The sequence below is a fragment of the Pan troglodytes genome, chromosome 1, assembly GCF_028858775.2.
Source record: "Pan troglodytes isolate AG18354 chromosome 1, NHGRI_mPanTro3-v2.0_pri, whole genome shotgun sequence".
Classification (NCBI taxonomy): Eukaryota; Metazoa; Chordata; class Mammalia; order Primates; family Hominidae; genus Pan; species Pan troglodytes.
In genome coordinates, this window is record NC_072398.2 from 205,483,511 (window position 1) to 205,496,689 (window position 13,179).

At 40.6% G+C, this 13,179-nt stretch overlaps 1 protein-coding gene across 4 annotated transcripts in view; it reads right to left on the reverse strand.

Moving 5' to 3' along the window:
- MACO1 (macoilin 1) overlaps nucleotides 1-13,179 on the reverse strand; it is a 68,438-nt gene that overhangs the window by 14,302 nt on the left and 40,957 nt on the right. For all 4 annotated transcript variants that reach the window (XR_010157595.1, XR_010157587.1, XM_063812139.1 and 1 more), the window contains 1 exon segment: nucleotides 139-297. Coding sequence is in view for 2 of the 4 variants with exons in the window: in XM_063812139.1 (XP_063668209.1) it covers nucleotides 139-297 (159 nt within the window). In the remaining 2 variants the exon portion in view is untranslated.

Sequence of the window (13,179 nt, forward strand, 5' to 3'; positions counted from 1 at the left end):
ATAAAGTATTTTAAACATTTTATTTAAAAACCTCTCAGCAGGTCTCTGTCACCATAAATCTTGTGCTCCAACCCCTGGCAACAGGAGAAGCAGTGAAGCTGCTGGGCTTACGGCCAAAGGCCTAAAAGGCGCACGTACTTGTTCTGTAGCAGCTCGTTCTCCTGCCGAAGCTGGCCCATTTCTGAGCGGATCCCTCGCTCGGTGCTCGAAAGGGAGCTGATCTGACTGCGGAGCTCTTGTTCCACTTGTCTGCTGGCTTGCAGGTCAGCCTTTAACTTTTTAATGTCTTGTTCCAGCCTAGGAGAAGGAGAAATGCAGCATTTTCATCTAGGTGAGGGCACCCACAGAGCTGGGAGGGACCTGGTGGGGGTCCTGGACTGCTGGGTGAATGGCAGAAGAAGGACCCCGCTGGCAGTTCCTGCCATCATGAGGACTCCTGTCTGCAACTGGGTTAATTTTGTTGAATGATTCCACCTGGGTCCCTACCTCTTCCTACTGGGGTGTAACTTTCAACTTCCCCCTGTTTATGAATAGTGACAGGTGAGTATGGTGCTTGTGAATATCCATCCGAGCTGCTGAGAAAGGAGAAGGGGACAGCAGAGAGGGTGGCTGAAGACTAAAGGCTCCCTTCTGGTGGCTTTTCATGCCCTCAGCAAGGGAAATATGTTCAAACAACTAGCTCATGACCTACCACTTAATGCTTTGTGATATTTTGATAAATCAGAATCTACTGTCTGAGACTGCGTCCCACCATGGGCCTAGAAGAAAACGGTCTGCGACAACCTCCAGAAATTGCAGCATCCTTGCTGAATGATGTTCACAACTCTGGTGATTGCGGCAGAAGAGCTCACGAGACTCAATAACAATGAAAAAAGGAACAAATTACATGCTCTAAGAATCATAAGAGAACTCCATCTGTAAAATGGAGCCTATCTTTTCTCCTCAATTCCTTACTCTTGTTCCATCTATTTTCTTTACTGCAGTAATAGTTTCACTTTAAGTGACAGGTATTGGAGACCTACTATGCATATGTAGTGCTGAAAATGGTCAACAAAAACTATCGGCCAGGCACAGTGGCTCATGCCTGTAATCCCAGCACTTTGGGAGCCCGAGGCGGGCGGATCACCTGAGGTCAGGAGTTCAAGACCAGCCTGGCCAACGTGGTGAAACCCCATCTCTACTAAAAGTACAAAAATTAGCTGGGCATGGTGGCGCGTGCCTGTAATCCCAGCTACTCAGGAGGCTGAGGCAGGAGAATCACTTGAACCCAGGAGGTGGAGGTTGCAGTGAGCTGAGATCATGCCACTGCACTCCAGCCTGGGTGATAAGAGTGAGACTCTGTCTCAAAAAACAAAAAACAAACAAACGAAAACTATAAAATCAAGTCTCTTTCTTCATGGGAAAACTTCACAATTAGGAACAAAGAAATAGGAACCAAGAAATACATAATTTAAATGATTAAACAATAACACAAGGAAGGCCATGATTAAATATATGCTAGAAGGAATAATAACAACAGCTACTATTTAATGAGAACTTATGGGCCAGGCACTGTTCTATAGGGTTTAATCCTATGATCTGTACAACTATGGGCCAAATGCAATTCCTATTCCCATTTTTACAGGTGAAGAACTCTAGGCTAGGAAAGGATGCAGCCCAAGGTCATCCAGGCAGTCTAGCTCCAGAGTCCATTCTCTTCACCATTAGGCCAAACTATAGCCATGTCATCCACAGCATGGTAGAGGAAGAAGTACTATGTGAGTCTGAGGAGAGAAGACTGGGAAAGGCTTTGCAGAGCAGGTAGAGATTGACTTGGGCCCTGATGTTTGGATAGGATTTGGAGAAGTAGAAGAGGAAGAGGGGACATTCTAAATGAGGGGAGAAATGTATTAAAAAACTCAAAGGCAGGAACAGCCATAGACATGTGTGGGCAAGCCATTAGTCTGGCTTCTGAGAGAGGCTTGTACTGGGGAGAGAGTAGGAAAGGATAGAACAGATCTAGTAGATAGGACTGTGGAGAGTGGTGCTGAAGGTCAGGTCAAGGATGGCTGCCATGTGAGCTGCAGTTGAGAATGAAAGAAAAATTAGATCTACAGAGGCTGGATCTCAATAATTTTGTAGTTATTACTTTCATTTTTTAAATCTCTTCCTACCACAAACTAGGAATAGCAATATTTATTTAGAAGAGGCTTTTTCCATCAGGATACAAACTCACAAGTAGGTAAAATCAGTTTGCTCTGATGAGACTCTTGTTCATGTCACTAATTCAACATACCAACAGAACCAAGATTTCTGAAGGGCAATGGTGATCTCTTTGGAACTGTCAGCTCCAAAGACTAAGTCTTAGAGACATGTTTTATTAAGCACTAAATCCCCAGAGCCCTCCACAGTGATCAACGCTTACTCAATAAATGTTGCCTGACATAGGGCAGCTTTATTTACATATCTACCTTTAGGCAACTTAAAAAAAACCCCAAAACCCCAAATCATAAAACACTGACAGTCACCCTGCAGGTGCAAGTAGCCAGTCCTCCTGTCCAGTGCCTGGGAGCATGGCCTAGAAACCTTTTGTTCCAAAAGCACCGCTGGGTGTCCTGACAGCTTGCTCCCCAGGGAAGGGTCACAAGTCGACATCACACCACACTTTCCCTATTGCCAGGGTTATTCCAGTTGAATGTACTCTCAGAACTGCTCTAAACAATTACAGATCGGCATTTATACCATCACCATACTGTCTCTCATTCACTCCTAAGTAGCCCAAAGAATATATTCCGAAAGAGGTCAATGCTGTCAGGCTATCCTCTTTGAGAAATTTGGCTGAAAAATGTGTTAGGTAATTTGTCTTTCTTCAGAAGCTGATTTCACAGTCTGAAGATTGCATTTTCAGTAGAAAGGGTGAGTTTTTAGGTGAAAATAGGGGCCAAGCCTGGTTTAGTAACAGAGTTTAGGATCAGGGTTCTACATTCAGCTCTGGCGCCAACTCTCTGACCCTGCACAAGGCGTGTAATCTTCCAGGCCTCAGTTTCCTCATCTACGGCTGATATCTCTAAAGTTCCTCCCAGTTTGGGCTAGGATTTCTATGCCTGACACACTTACAGATGGCTGATTTGCCTCTTTAGATTAGCAAACTAAGCTGTATCATATGCAGATGCACAGGAATCAAGTTCCACACAACCAGTCGCTGGGGAAAAACATATGCCACAGTTGGGAATGAAAGAAAAATTAAATCTGTAGAGGCTAGATTGTGAGAATTTTGTAGTTGTTACTTTCTTTCATTTTTTAATCTTTTCCCACCACAAACTAAAAATAACAATATTTATTCTGAGCGAAATTTTAGAGTTCCTTGAAAAATGTAAAAATCCAATGAGCTAATGCAGTTATGAGACCAAAAAGCATAAAATATCTAGATTATAACTTCTGAAGACCAAAGAACATGAAATATATATATATATATATATATATATATATATATATATATTTTTTTTTTTTTTTTTTTAACCAAGTCTCACTCTGTTGCCCAGGCTGATCTCAGCTCACTGCAATCTCCCCCTCCTGGGTTCAAGCAATTCTCCTGCCTCAGCCTCCCGAGTAGCCGGGATTACAGGTGCCCACCACCACGCCCAGCTAATTTTTATATTTTTAGTAGAGACGAGGTGTCGCCATGTTGGCCAGGCTGGTCTCGAACTCCTGACTTCCTTCAGGTGATCCACCCACCTTGGCCTCCTAAAGTGCTGGTATTACAGGTGTGAGCCACCGTGCCCAGCCAACAATATATTTTTTAATGTGAAGCTTATATAAAAATTTTGTCAAAGACTAACAGTGGCACAATACAACAAAAATGAAGTGGTTACAGGAATGTGTTCACTTTGTGAAAATTCATAAATGGAACACTTGATTTGTGCACTGGTGTGTATACATGTTATACTTCAATAAGAAAAGGTTTATTTAAAAAACAAAATAATCTCACAAGACACAGAACTAAAATACTTCAGGATTTTCATAACTGCTACCATGAATTTTGTAAAACTGAATTATTTTCCAAATTGTGAATTATTTTCCAAACTGCTGCAGCAAGCCTGAGAGTTAACACCAGCATTCCCAGTTTAAGAAACACTGCTCTACAAGAACACTGCCCAATGGCTAATGGCATGCAGGATAACATAAAACAGTAAATGGCAAAATTCTCAGCAATTTTAAAAAATTTATGATGGACAATTTTTCATTAGCTGTCTACAGAAAGCATTAATTTGCCTTGAATGTCCATTATATATTTTAAATCTTTACTAAGGTAGGCAGCAAAATGATTTACCACCTGCATTGAGTTTATTTTTGATACCCAGTCACAGTATCAAAAACTGAATAAACAATGGAAAAGTATAAATAAAAATATAAATAACTCATAATCCTCTTATCCAGACAGAACTGCTCACTATTTGGTGTACCTCTTTTCTGTATGTTTTTCTCTATTTCTTCGTACATGTAAATATATTTAATATTGGTGAGAGAGTACCACATATACAGCTTATAAATCACAAGTACCTTCTTACACTATTAGACATTTTCCATAAATAATTAATTGCTGACTAATATTCCATTGTATGGATGTACTATACAATCCTATTTTCTAAGATATATCTCAATTTTTGCATTTGCCCAATAGAAAAATGTATGTCATGAGTTTTGAAAGAATTATGTGTGGCCAGGTGCAGTGGCTCAGGCCTGTAATCCCAGCACTTTGGGAAGCTGAGGCGGGCGATCATCTGAGGTCAAGAGTTCGAGACCAGCCCTGCCAACATGGTGAAACCTTGTCTCTACTAAAAATACAAAAAAAATCAGCTGGGCTTGTGCCTGTAGTTCCAGCTACTAGGGGAGGCTGAGGCAGGAGAATCGCTTGAACCCAGGAGGCGGAGGTTGCAGTGAGCCAAGATCACACCACTGCACTCCAGTCTGGGCGACAGAGAGAGACTCCATTTCAAAAAAAAAAAAAAAAAAGAAGTATGTGTTAGCAAATTGAACTGAATCAAGATAGTTGAGTGCTAGAAGCATTTATTAAACAGATAACTACTATTTGTTTTAATGGCATACTTAACCCTTTGGTGCTGAAGTTCAATACTTTATAGGTAAAATACAGATATATAATTTATTAGTGTGAAGTACAAAGAAGTTTTTATTAAATGGTGTTAAAAGGTTAATGCAAAATCACCAAATGTATTAATATGATTTTATTAAAATGTCATTAGTTGAAACCTAAATTAAAAGCAATGATCAGGAAGAAAACGAGGCAGAAGTAATAGATTATAAGCCTTGAAACTAATCTCAGCAGACAGGGATAGAGAGAATGGAGGAAAACATCAAACCCCTTTTATCTGAGTTAAGGGCCACACTCTTCCCTAGACTGTAGAATTGTAAGGGATAAAAGAGTAGTTTTCTCCAGAAGAGCTACAATCTCATTTAAAAAAAAAATAATGGGCCAGATACATCTGAACCAAGCTTTAGTAACGCTTAGTCAGGAAATAAATGCACTTCCTTCTTGCCTAATTCTTGTGGAGCCAGTTTTCACCCTTACAAAGGCCTGCCCTGTGGCATCACCACTTTGGACACAGACAGGGCCCATGGCAAAGCTGGAGTTTATATGTACAATAAATATGTCCATTTTTGTCCAACTGAACAAGCCAGGGTTCTAAATTATTACACATCAGGTCCAGGCAACTTTCCTACTCACTTTACTGATAATTTCAAAAGATAGCACTCAACTTCTAAGGGAGTTGTGAAGCTACCTCTGAATCCTATTATCTAACTCACAGCAAGAGTTGGGACCCATACAGCAGCACTTTCTCAGGTCCCTGTGTCAGATGCCAGGCTGACTTCAAAGCAAAAGTGTCAAGTTTAAGGATCACTCTTACGCCAAACCTTAACTATATCTCACCTTCTCCCTAATCCTACCCAATTAAGATAAACTGTAATGTAAATGATTAATAATTATTTAAATTTAATTTTAAGAGGAAGAGATTTACATTTTAATAAAGGGCAATCTGCTAATTGACCAAAGGAATGAAGTTCAAATGTTAGCCTTTCAGACAGGCTAAAGAGGAAAAATATCTTTGAGTATCTGGAAGAACACCTGGTGATAAAATAAATACAGTATTTATTTATTGAAAAAAATTTTTTGAGACAGAGTCTCGCTCTGTCGCCCAGGCTAGAGTGCAGTGGCATGATCTCGGCTCACTGCAACCTCTGCCTCCTGGGCTCAAGTGATTCCTGTGCCTCAGCCTCCTGAGTAGCTGGGATTATAGGCACGTACCACCATGCCTGGCTAATGTTTGTATTTTTTGTAGAGATGGGGTTTTACCATGTTGGCCAGGTGGTCTTGAACTCCTGAACTCAAGTGATCTGCCTGCCTTGGCCTCCCAAAGTGCTGGGATTACAGGCCTGAGCCACCACGCCCAGCTGAAACACAGTATTTAAGTATTAGCTTTAGTTGAAATGGGTATTGTTTTTAAGTATCTGAAAAGGTAGGGAGATACTATGTCTAAATGTTTGTAATTCTTATCTCTTGTGAATTACCTGAATTACAGCCCACACCACTATGCCTTCACTGAAAGTTTAAAAGTCTTCAGTGGCTACTGCCAATACTTCATGGTTTTAAGCCTGACTTCAGCTTTATGAGGCCTGACTGAAAGCATAGGGGAAGTTTAAGGCATCAGGGCAGTAAATTTCCCCAGGAATCAAGTCTTATAAAAAAGAAGCAGACCTTTTTCTCGGCCAAGACTTCACCTAGGGGTGACTATGAGTCACAGCCCATACCCATTCCAGAAAACCACCTAAGGATATATGTCTGTGGGCTGCAGGTTGGACCCCATGAACCCCTGGGGATGATAAGGAGCCTCAGCTTTGCTGGTTATCTATGAACTCTAAAGAGCAAGTGACAGAGAGGCTCTAGGCTCTGCAATACAGAACTTACCCTGCTGCTTGCTCTGTAGGAGAAGGGGCTTCAGAAAGTCATCTCCAAATTATACAGCCAACTAATTGAAAGGTAGGTTTTCTAACAAACCCTTCACATCAGCCAAAATGACCCACTCCTTGTTTTCCAGACATTTTCTGCCTTTTACTATGTTACCTCTTTGGGAGGAATGGCCTCCATTTTTCAATCTTACCCATTCTTCAAGGCTCAGTTAAAAAACAACAAAAATTAAACTCTCCAGCACACGGTGCCCAATATCTCTTCTCCTTCTAAAACCCTAAAGCTCTCCATGTTAGTGTTTCACATTTGGCATCAAACCATTGCCCTGTGCTGGGCTTCTTTTTGTTGCTGCTGTTCTGATGTTTAATCTTTTCCTGTGACTGTATTGTATTTCTAACAAGACTATAAGTTCTTTGAAGCCAGGGACTGTGCTACAAAATTAGAAGCTGGGACTGTATTTCTAAAGTTTCTTCCAATCCTTATAGATCATGTCACTAATCTTCACTCTGTGTCTATCTCCTCAGTGCTCACAATGGAACAGGGTCAGTGTTACGACATAAGAGGCTCTGGAAACCTATCTACAGCAGACCATCCAATTTTTAATTTAAATAGTGGCTGAAGGGAACAGGGGTAAGTGGGCATTTGCTTTTAAGGAAGGCAGGTGCACATGAAAAGAATTAATGAAGAGCAACTGCTTCATCTCGATTAGTACCTAGTTCCATTAGGAGTTCCCCTGGTACACATTAATCATACAAGACAAGACTTGTTTAAGGACCACACAGCTGTCTGTGCAGAAAGTTGAGCTCATAAATCAAAGCTCTGTCCTCAGAAGAAATACTGATTACCCTCTATACCAACTCCTCCCCCTCTGCTTTCCAGGTCACTCACACTGACAGGATAGGTAGCTTGGGTCATTCACAGAAAAATGTATTTTAAGTATATGGTAGATATATCCCATCTTAAGTGAGGCCTACACTACATGACCCTGCTTCAATGTAGCAGGTATAAACCACAGATTTGGAAATACTGACATGAAGCTGCCTCTGGTGTCACTGTAGTGACTACAAGGCATAAGTGTACAAAAACAAGCAAGAGCTTGATGACCTGATTACTAGGTGAAGCCATGTTACAAAGTACTTTATGTCTCTGCTCCATAATCTGTCAAACACAAAAGGCAAACACATTAATTTTCCTAAAGGAATGCAAAGAGAGACAGAAAAGAATTCTAGAGACTTTCACACAACTGGTCATTTAGGGAAATAGGGTACTTACTGACTTCTTAAAGTTCTTCAAGAATAAAGCTGTGAGTGCCAAGAACTAGTCATTTTAGTAAGGTCCATAAAGGAATCTAGTCAGATTTGACAAGTGTGTATCAGCAGTCATTAATATTCATATCTTATGTAAAAGCTTGTCTGTTGTAATAAGAAAAAAATCATAAGCACTTAGATATTCAACAGAAGGGTGGCTAAATTACAGTACATTCACATTTGATTGTCATTAAAAAATTAAATCATTAAAAAATCACCAATGAAGAATATTCAATGACATGGAAGAATGCTCATGATAGAGTCTGTGAAAAATAAAAGCTACAAAACATACATAGTATGAGCTTAATTTTGTAAAAAGAATATATATGCAAGAGAAAAATGCTGGGAGGATATAAAATAGTGGTTATCTCTTCCTTTTCAAAATCAGATATAATATGCATAACTTATTTTTAACATTTTAATTATTATTCGATAATTTTAAAAGAGGATACTGCTAACCTGCTCCCTATTCTGTTCCGCATTCACTGACACTCTCAGATTTGCCCATGTAACAGGGCAGTTTCAGAACAACCCAAAACCTTAGGGAAAATCCAAGTCTCTTACTTTTTTTCCTTTTCTTTTTTTTTTTTTGTAGAGCCTGGGTCTTGCTATGTTGACCAGACTGGTCAAGCTAACTCCTGGACTCAAGTGATCCTCCCACCTCGGCCTCTCAAAGTGTTCAGATTACAGGCGTGAGCCACCATGCTCAGCCAACATAAACTTTTTAGGTCACTCCAAAAAAGGGGAACTTTAACTTTCTGATACAGAGAATGCCTGTTTTTTGTTTGTTTGTTTTTGAGACCGAGTCTCGCTCTGTTGCCCAGGCTGGAGTTCAGTGGCACGATCTTGGCTCACTGCAAGCTCTGCCTCCCGGGTTCATGCCATTCTCCTGCCTCAGCCTCCCGAGTAGCTGGGACTACAGGCGCCCGCCACCTTGCCCGGCTAATTTTTTTGTATTTTTAGTAGAGACGGGGTTTCACCGTGTTAGCCAGGATGGTCTCGATCTCCTGACCTCGTGATCCGCCTGCCTCGGCCTCCCAAAGTGCTGGGATTACAGGCGTGAGCCACAGTGCCCGGCCGAGAATGCCTCAGTTTTTAAATCTACCTCAACTACTTCCTATTCATCTGCTCCTATCAAAATAATAGTTTTTCTAAATTTAGATTCTCTAGCTGCAGTTTATTGTCCTGTTTGTCCTGCTCTCTTTGGAAAGATCTCTTGGTTACGTACAACATTGACTGCAGGAGAGGAGGCACTGCTCTGACTTGAGACTTCACTGTACCACACACTACAAGAAATGGTGCTGCGAAGTTCAAATTCTAAGCCAACCCTGTGTCGTCTGTGAAGAAGCAGGACCCACATCCTGAGTTTTGGTGTATTTTGTGCTCTGAGAACACAGTAGAAAAATATCTTGATGTAGAAGAAGTTACCAGTCCTAGACACAGATGGAGTAAGCAGCTCTCTGCACAGTATAGTTTGAGGAATGCCAGAAGGCCCCAAACCACCCTTATCACAAGGCTGTCCCCTCTCCTTCTAAGTGGTATGAAAGCCTCACAGTCAGGTGTGAGAATTTAACAGTAAAGGGAGTGGTGTTTCACTCCAGAGAGGTACCGTCAACATGGCCTATTTTCTAGGAGCACAGAAGACTGAAGAAGAAAAAGCAAAAAGGTCCCATTAATATATGGCAGATTAGTTCACAGGATTTACCAGGTATTCCCTAATAGAAAAGTCCTTGCTAAAGGAAAGTCAAGTTTTCACTGGTGGGGCCAGAGGGCTAGAGGGAGCAAAACACAAGTATAACAGAAAAAGTGAGGCACAGAGGTTGCAAACTGGTGAGCCAATATGGCCCATAAACATGTTTTGTTTGACCCTCCTCCTACATGATGTTAAAAAAAAAGTGTTTTAACTGAGAGGTTTCACGTAAAGATATTTTCAGCATCTCCCCAAAGTATCAGAAGACTTGGCAACATTGGGCCTACAATCCCCCATGGCAACAACTGGCTGTCCCCTTTGGAAGGGTTTATGCTCCCCAAATGCTAGGTGTCAGGTTCAGTACTGAATGAGAATGATGACAATGCCAGACTCCAGAATGCTCACCCTAGCCTGCCTCACTCACTCCTGTAGGAGTCTGAATCTGCAATACTTGCTCTGGAGCAGAGTGTGGGGGGAGCAATGGTCCTTTCTAATTCATTAATTTGTGTTTCTGTTTTGAATCTATTGGAACACTCTAACAAGAAAAGTGAAATGTACCTTGTGATAGAGGAGAGTTGTCATTCTACCTATAAAAAAGAAACTGAAAGTTGGTTTTAAAGATCTAAGAGGTACCCAAGAGATTTGCAAAGATGAAATATACCCACATTGGCTTGCAAAGTATCCAAATAGCCAGTTTCTAAATGATAGCATGAATAATATTTAAAGAATATGGTTCCTTTTCCTTGGGGTTACCTTCCCTTCAGGGAATCCACCCCTAACCCCCTTAGATGAAAAACTAAATTCATTATATGCCAACAGAGGTACTGACTCAGAATTTAACACAAAGCCTTTCAAAGTTTTCTAATAGTTCCTTCTCAATTCTAGGGAGTAAACTTTCAAACAGCCTATCTAGAAATCAGTTTTGATAGAATAAACTCTCGGGACTCAACATAAAAATTTTTTTTTCATGTTTATGTAGAAGCCCCCTCCCCAATAACCTACATGTTACTTCATAATTTATCCATACACCATAATCACCTTCTTGTTTGGCCTCTTAGATACGGAGACATTCGGTAAACTGCTTGCTTAAATTCACTTATGCCTAGTTTCTAAAATGCCACGTTTTTCAAGCCACAAAATAACCCTGTTTAAGTATAAAATCATGCCTCTATTACCACATTTATATCCCAGAATACGATAGTTTTAAATTCCCGCAATGGTTAAAATAAACTCAAACTATATTGTATATTAATATAAACAGAGTCAAACTATAGGTATAGAAAATATTATGGTTATAGCAGAAAATGAAAATCAGGTCCAACAAAGTATATCTGCTCAGACATAGTGCTAGAAAAACATAAATCAAAAACATGTTTCCACAGAGACAGAAAACACACTAAACTTACTAAATAGACGGACGGCTCTACTACTTATTTTTTCCCACTTGATAATTTCCAAATAATTCAGCAGCAGCTATAGCCAACATATTCAATTTAGTCTAGCTAGAACATCTAAGTGTCTAGTTTTCACAGTTCCCATTCTAAAATTTCATACATTTTTATTATAATTTTATATCTCAGCTAGAATAATGCTGTTCCGGAAAATTATTTTATGCCTCACAGAAGTAGAAAGGCCGGCTGTGGTCGCCATCACTCAGGGAGGGGTCAAGCAGGTGACTCTGCAGTAATCTGTCAGCACCCTGTTGTGTAGCCACCTGTAAGGAAAGCAGCTAGGGGAACCCCCAAAGCCTGAATCACTGTCTACCAAGATCAGATTTTCTTCCGCAAACTACTCCTGACACAAGCAAAATGCATTCAAAGCAGAAGAGAACAAACAAATTTACCATTCTCTATGTAGCATTAGAGAGAAAGCAGCCAAACGCATATTCTAACCTGGAGGATCTCCTTGGAGAGAAGGTTGGAACAGAAACATGGATGAAGCTGGAAACCATCATTCTCAGCAAACTAACACAGGAAGAGAAAACCAAACACCGCATGTTCTCACTCATAAGTGGGAGATGAACAATGAGAACGCATGAACACAGGGAGGGGAACATCACACACCGGGGCCTGTTGAGGGTGGGGGGCTAGGGGCGGGATAGCATTAGGAGAAATACCTAATGTAGATGACGGGTTGATGGGTGCAGCAAACCACTATGGCATGTATGTACCTGTGTAACAAACCTGCACATTCTGCACACGTATCCCAGAACTCAAAGTATAATATATATATTTTTTAACGTGGGATCTGAGCTGTATTTCCAGCTACCACAAAGACAAAGAATGATCTGGGACTGGCAAGGAGAGAGAGGGCTAGACCCACCAGAAAAGATGAATAAGACAAGGCAAACTGAGATTATCTTCCCTGTTCCTGGCTGAGATGAGGCTTGTGTCTAGATTCCTTGGCCCTGAAGCACAACCAACCCCACTGCCAGAGCAAATGCCTTTTTTGACAACAGTGTCTCAGAGGACTTTTCTCCTCTTTTCCCTTGTAACTTCCAGAAATTCTTACACCTCTTTCAAAGCCTTGGGAAAAACTACTGACGGAGTGCTGGATTTTAAAACTTTCTGTGAAATACCAAGAAAAGGGGTTTGGAGCAAAGAGACTTTCTATTTAGAAATAAAATTATTAATAACCTCAAAAATAACAAAGAGTTTGACACTGGATGTGCAGTCCTCGATTGGGTCTAATGTGATATTCAGGTTTTCTAACTTCAAAAGCCTTTGAGTTGCACTGTGATAAAATTACTGGGCGCCACCCTCCCTGCTTCCTAGTATTTTCCCTGCACAAAGGTAGTATTTATTAATTCAACAAGTATTTATTGAGTATCTACTCTGTGCTAGCCAAGCACTGTGTACTGTGACAAACCAGTGAAAATAAGTTCCCTGCCCTTACTGAGCTTACGTTCTATTATGGTATAATAAGCATGTTATAAAAACTTAAACTATACAGAAATAAACAATGCAGAAAGTAAATGTCTCTGGCAGTCAACTACAATCGACCATCTGGTATATATTTCAAGTAATTTTCTGTGCACATGAGAAATATATCTACCTATATTTTTCTTTCTTTCTTTCTTTCTTTCTTTCTTTCTTTCTTTTTTTTTTTTTTGTTGAGACAGAGCCTTGCTCTGTCGCCCAGGCTGGAGTGCAGTGGCACGATCTCTGCTCACTGCAATCTCTGCCTCTCAGGTTCAAGTGAGTTGCATGCCTCAGCCTCTC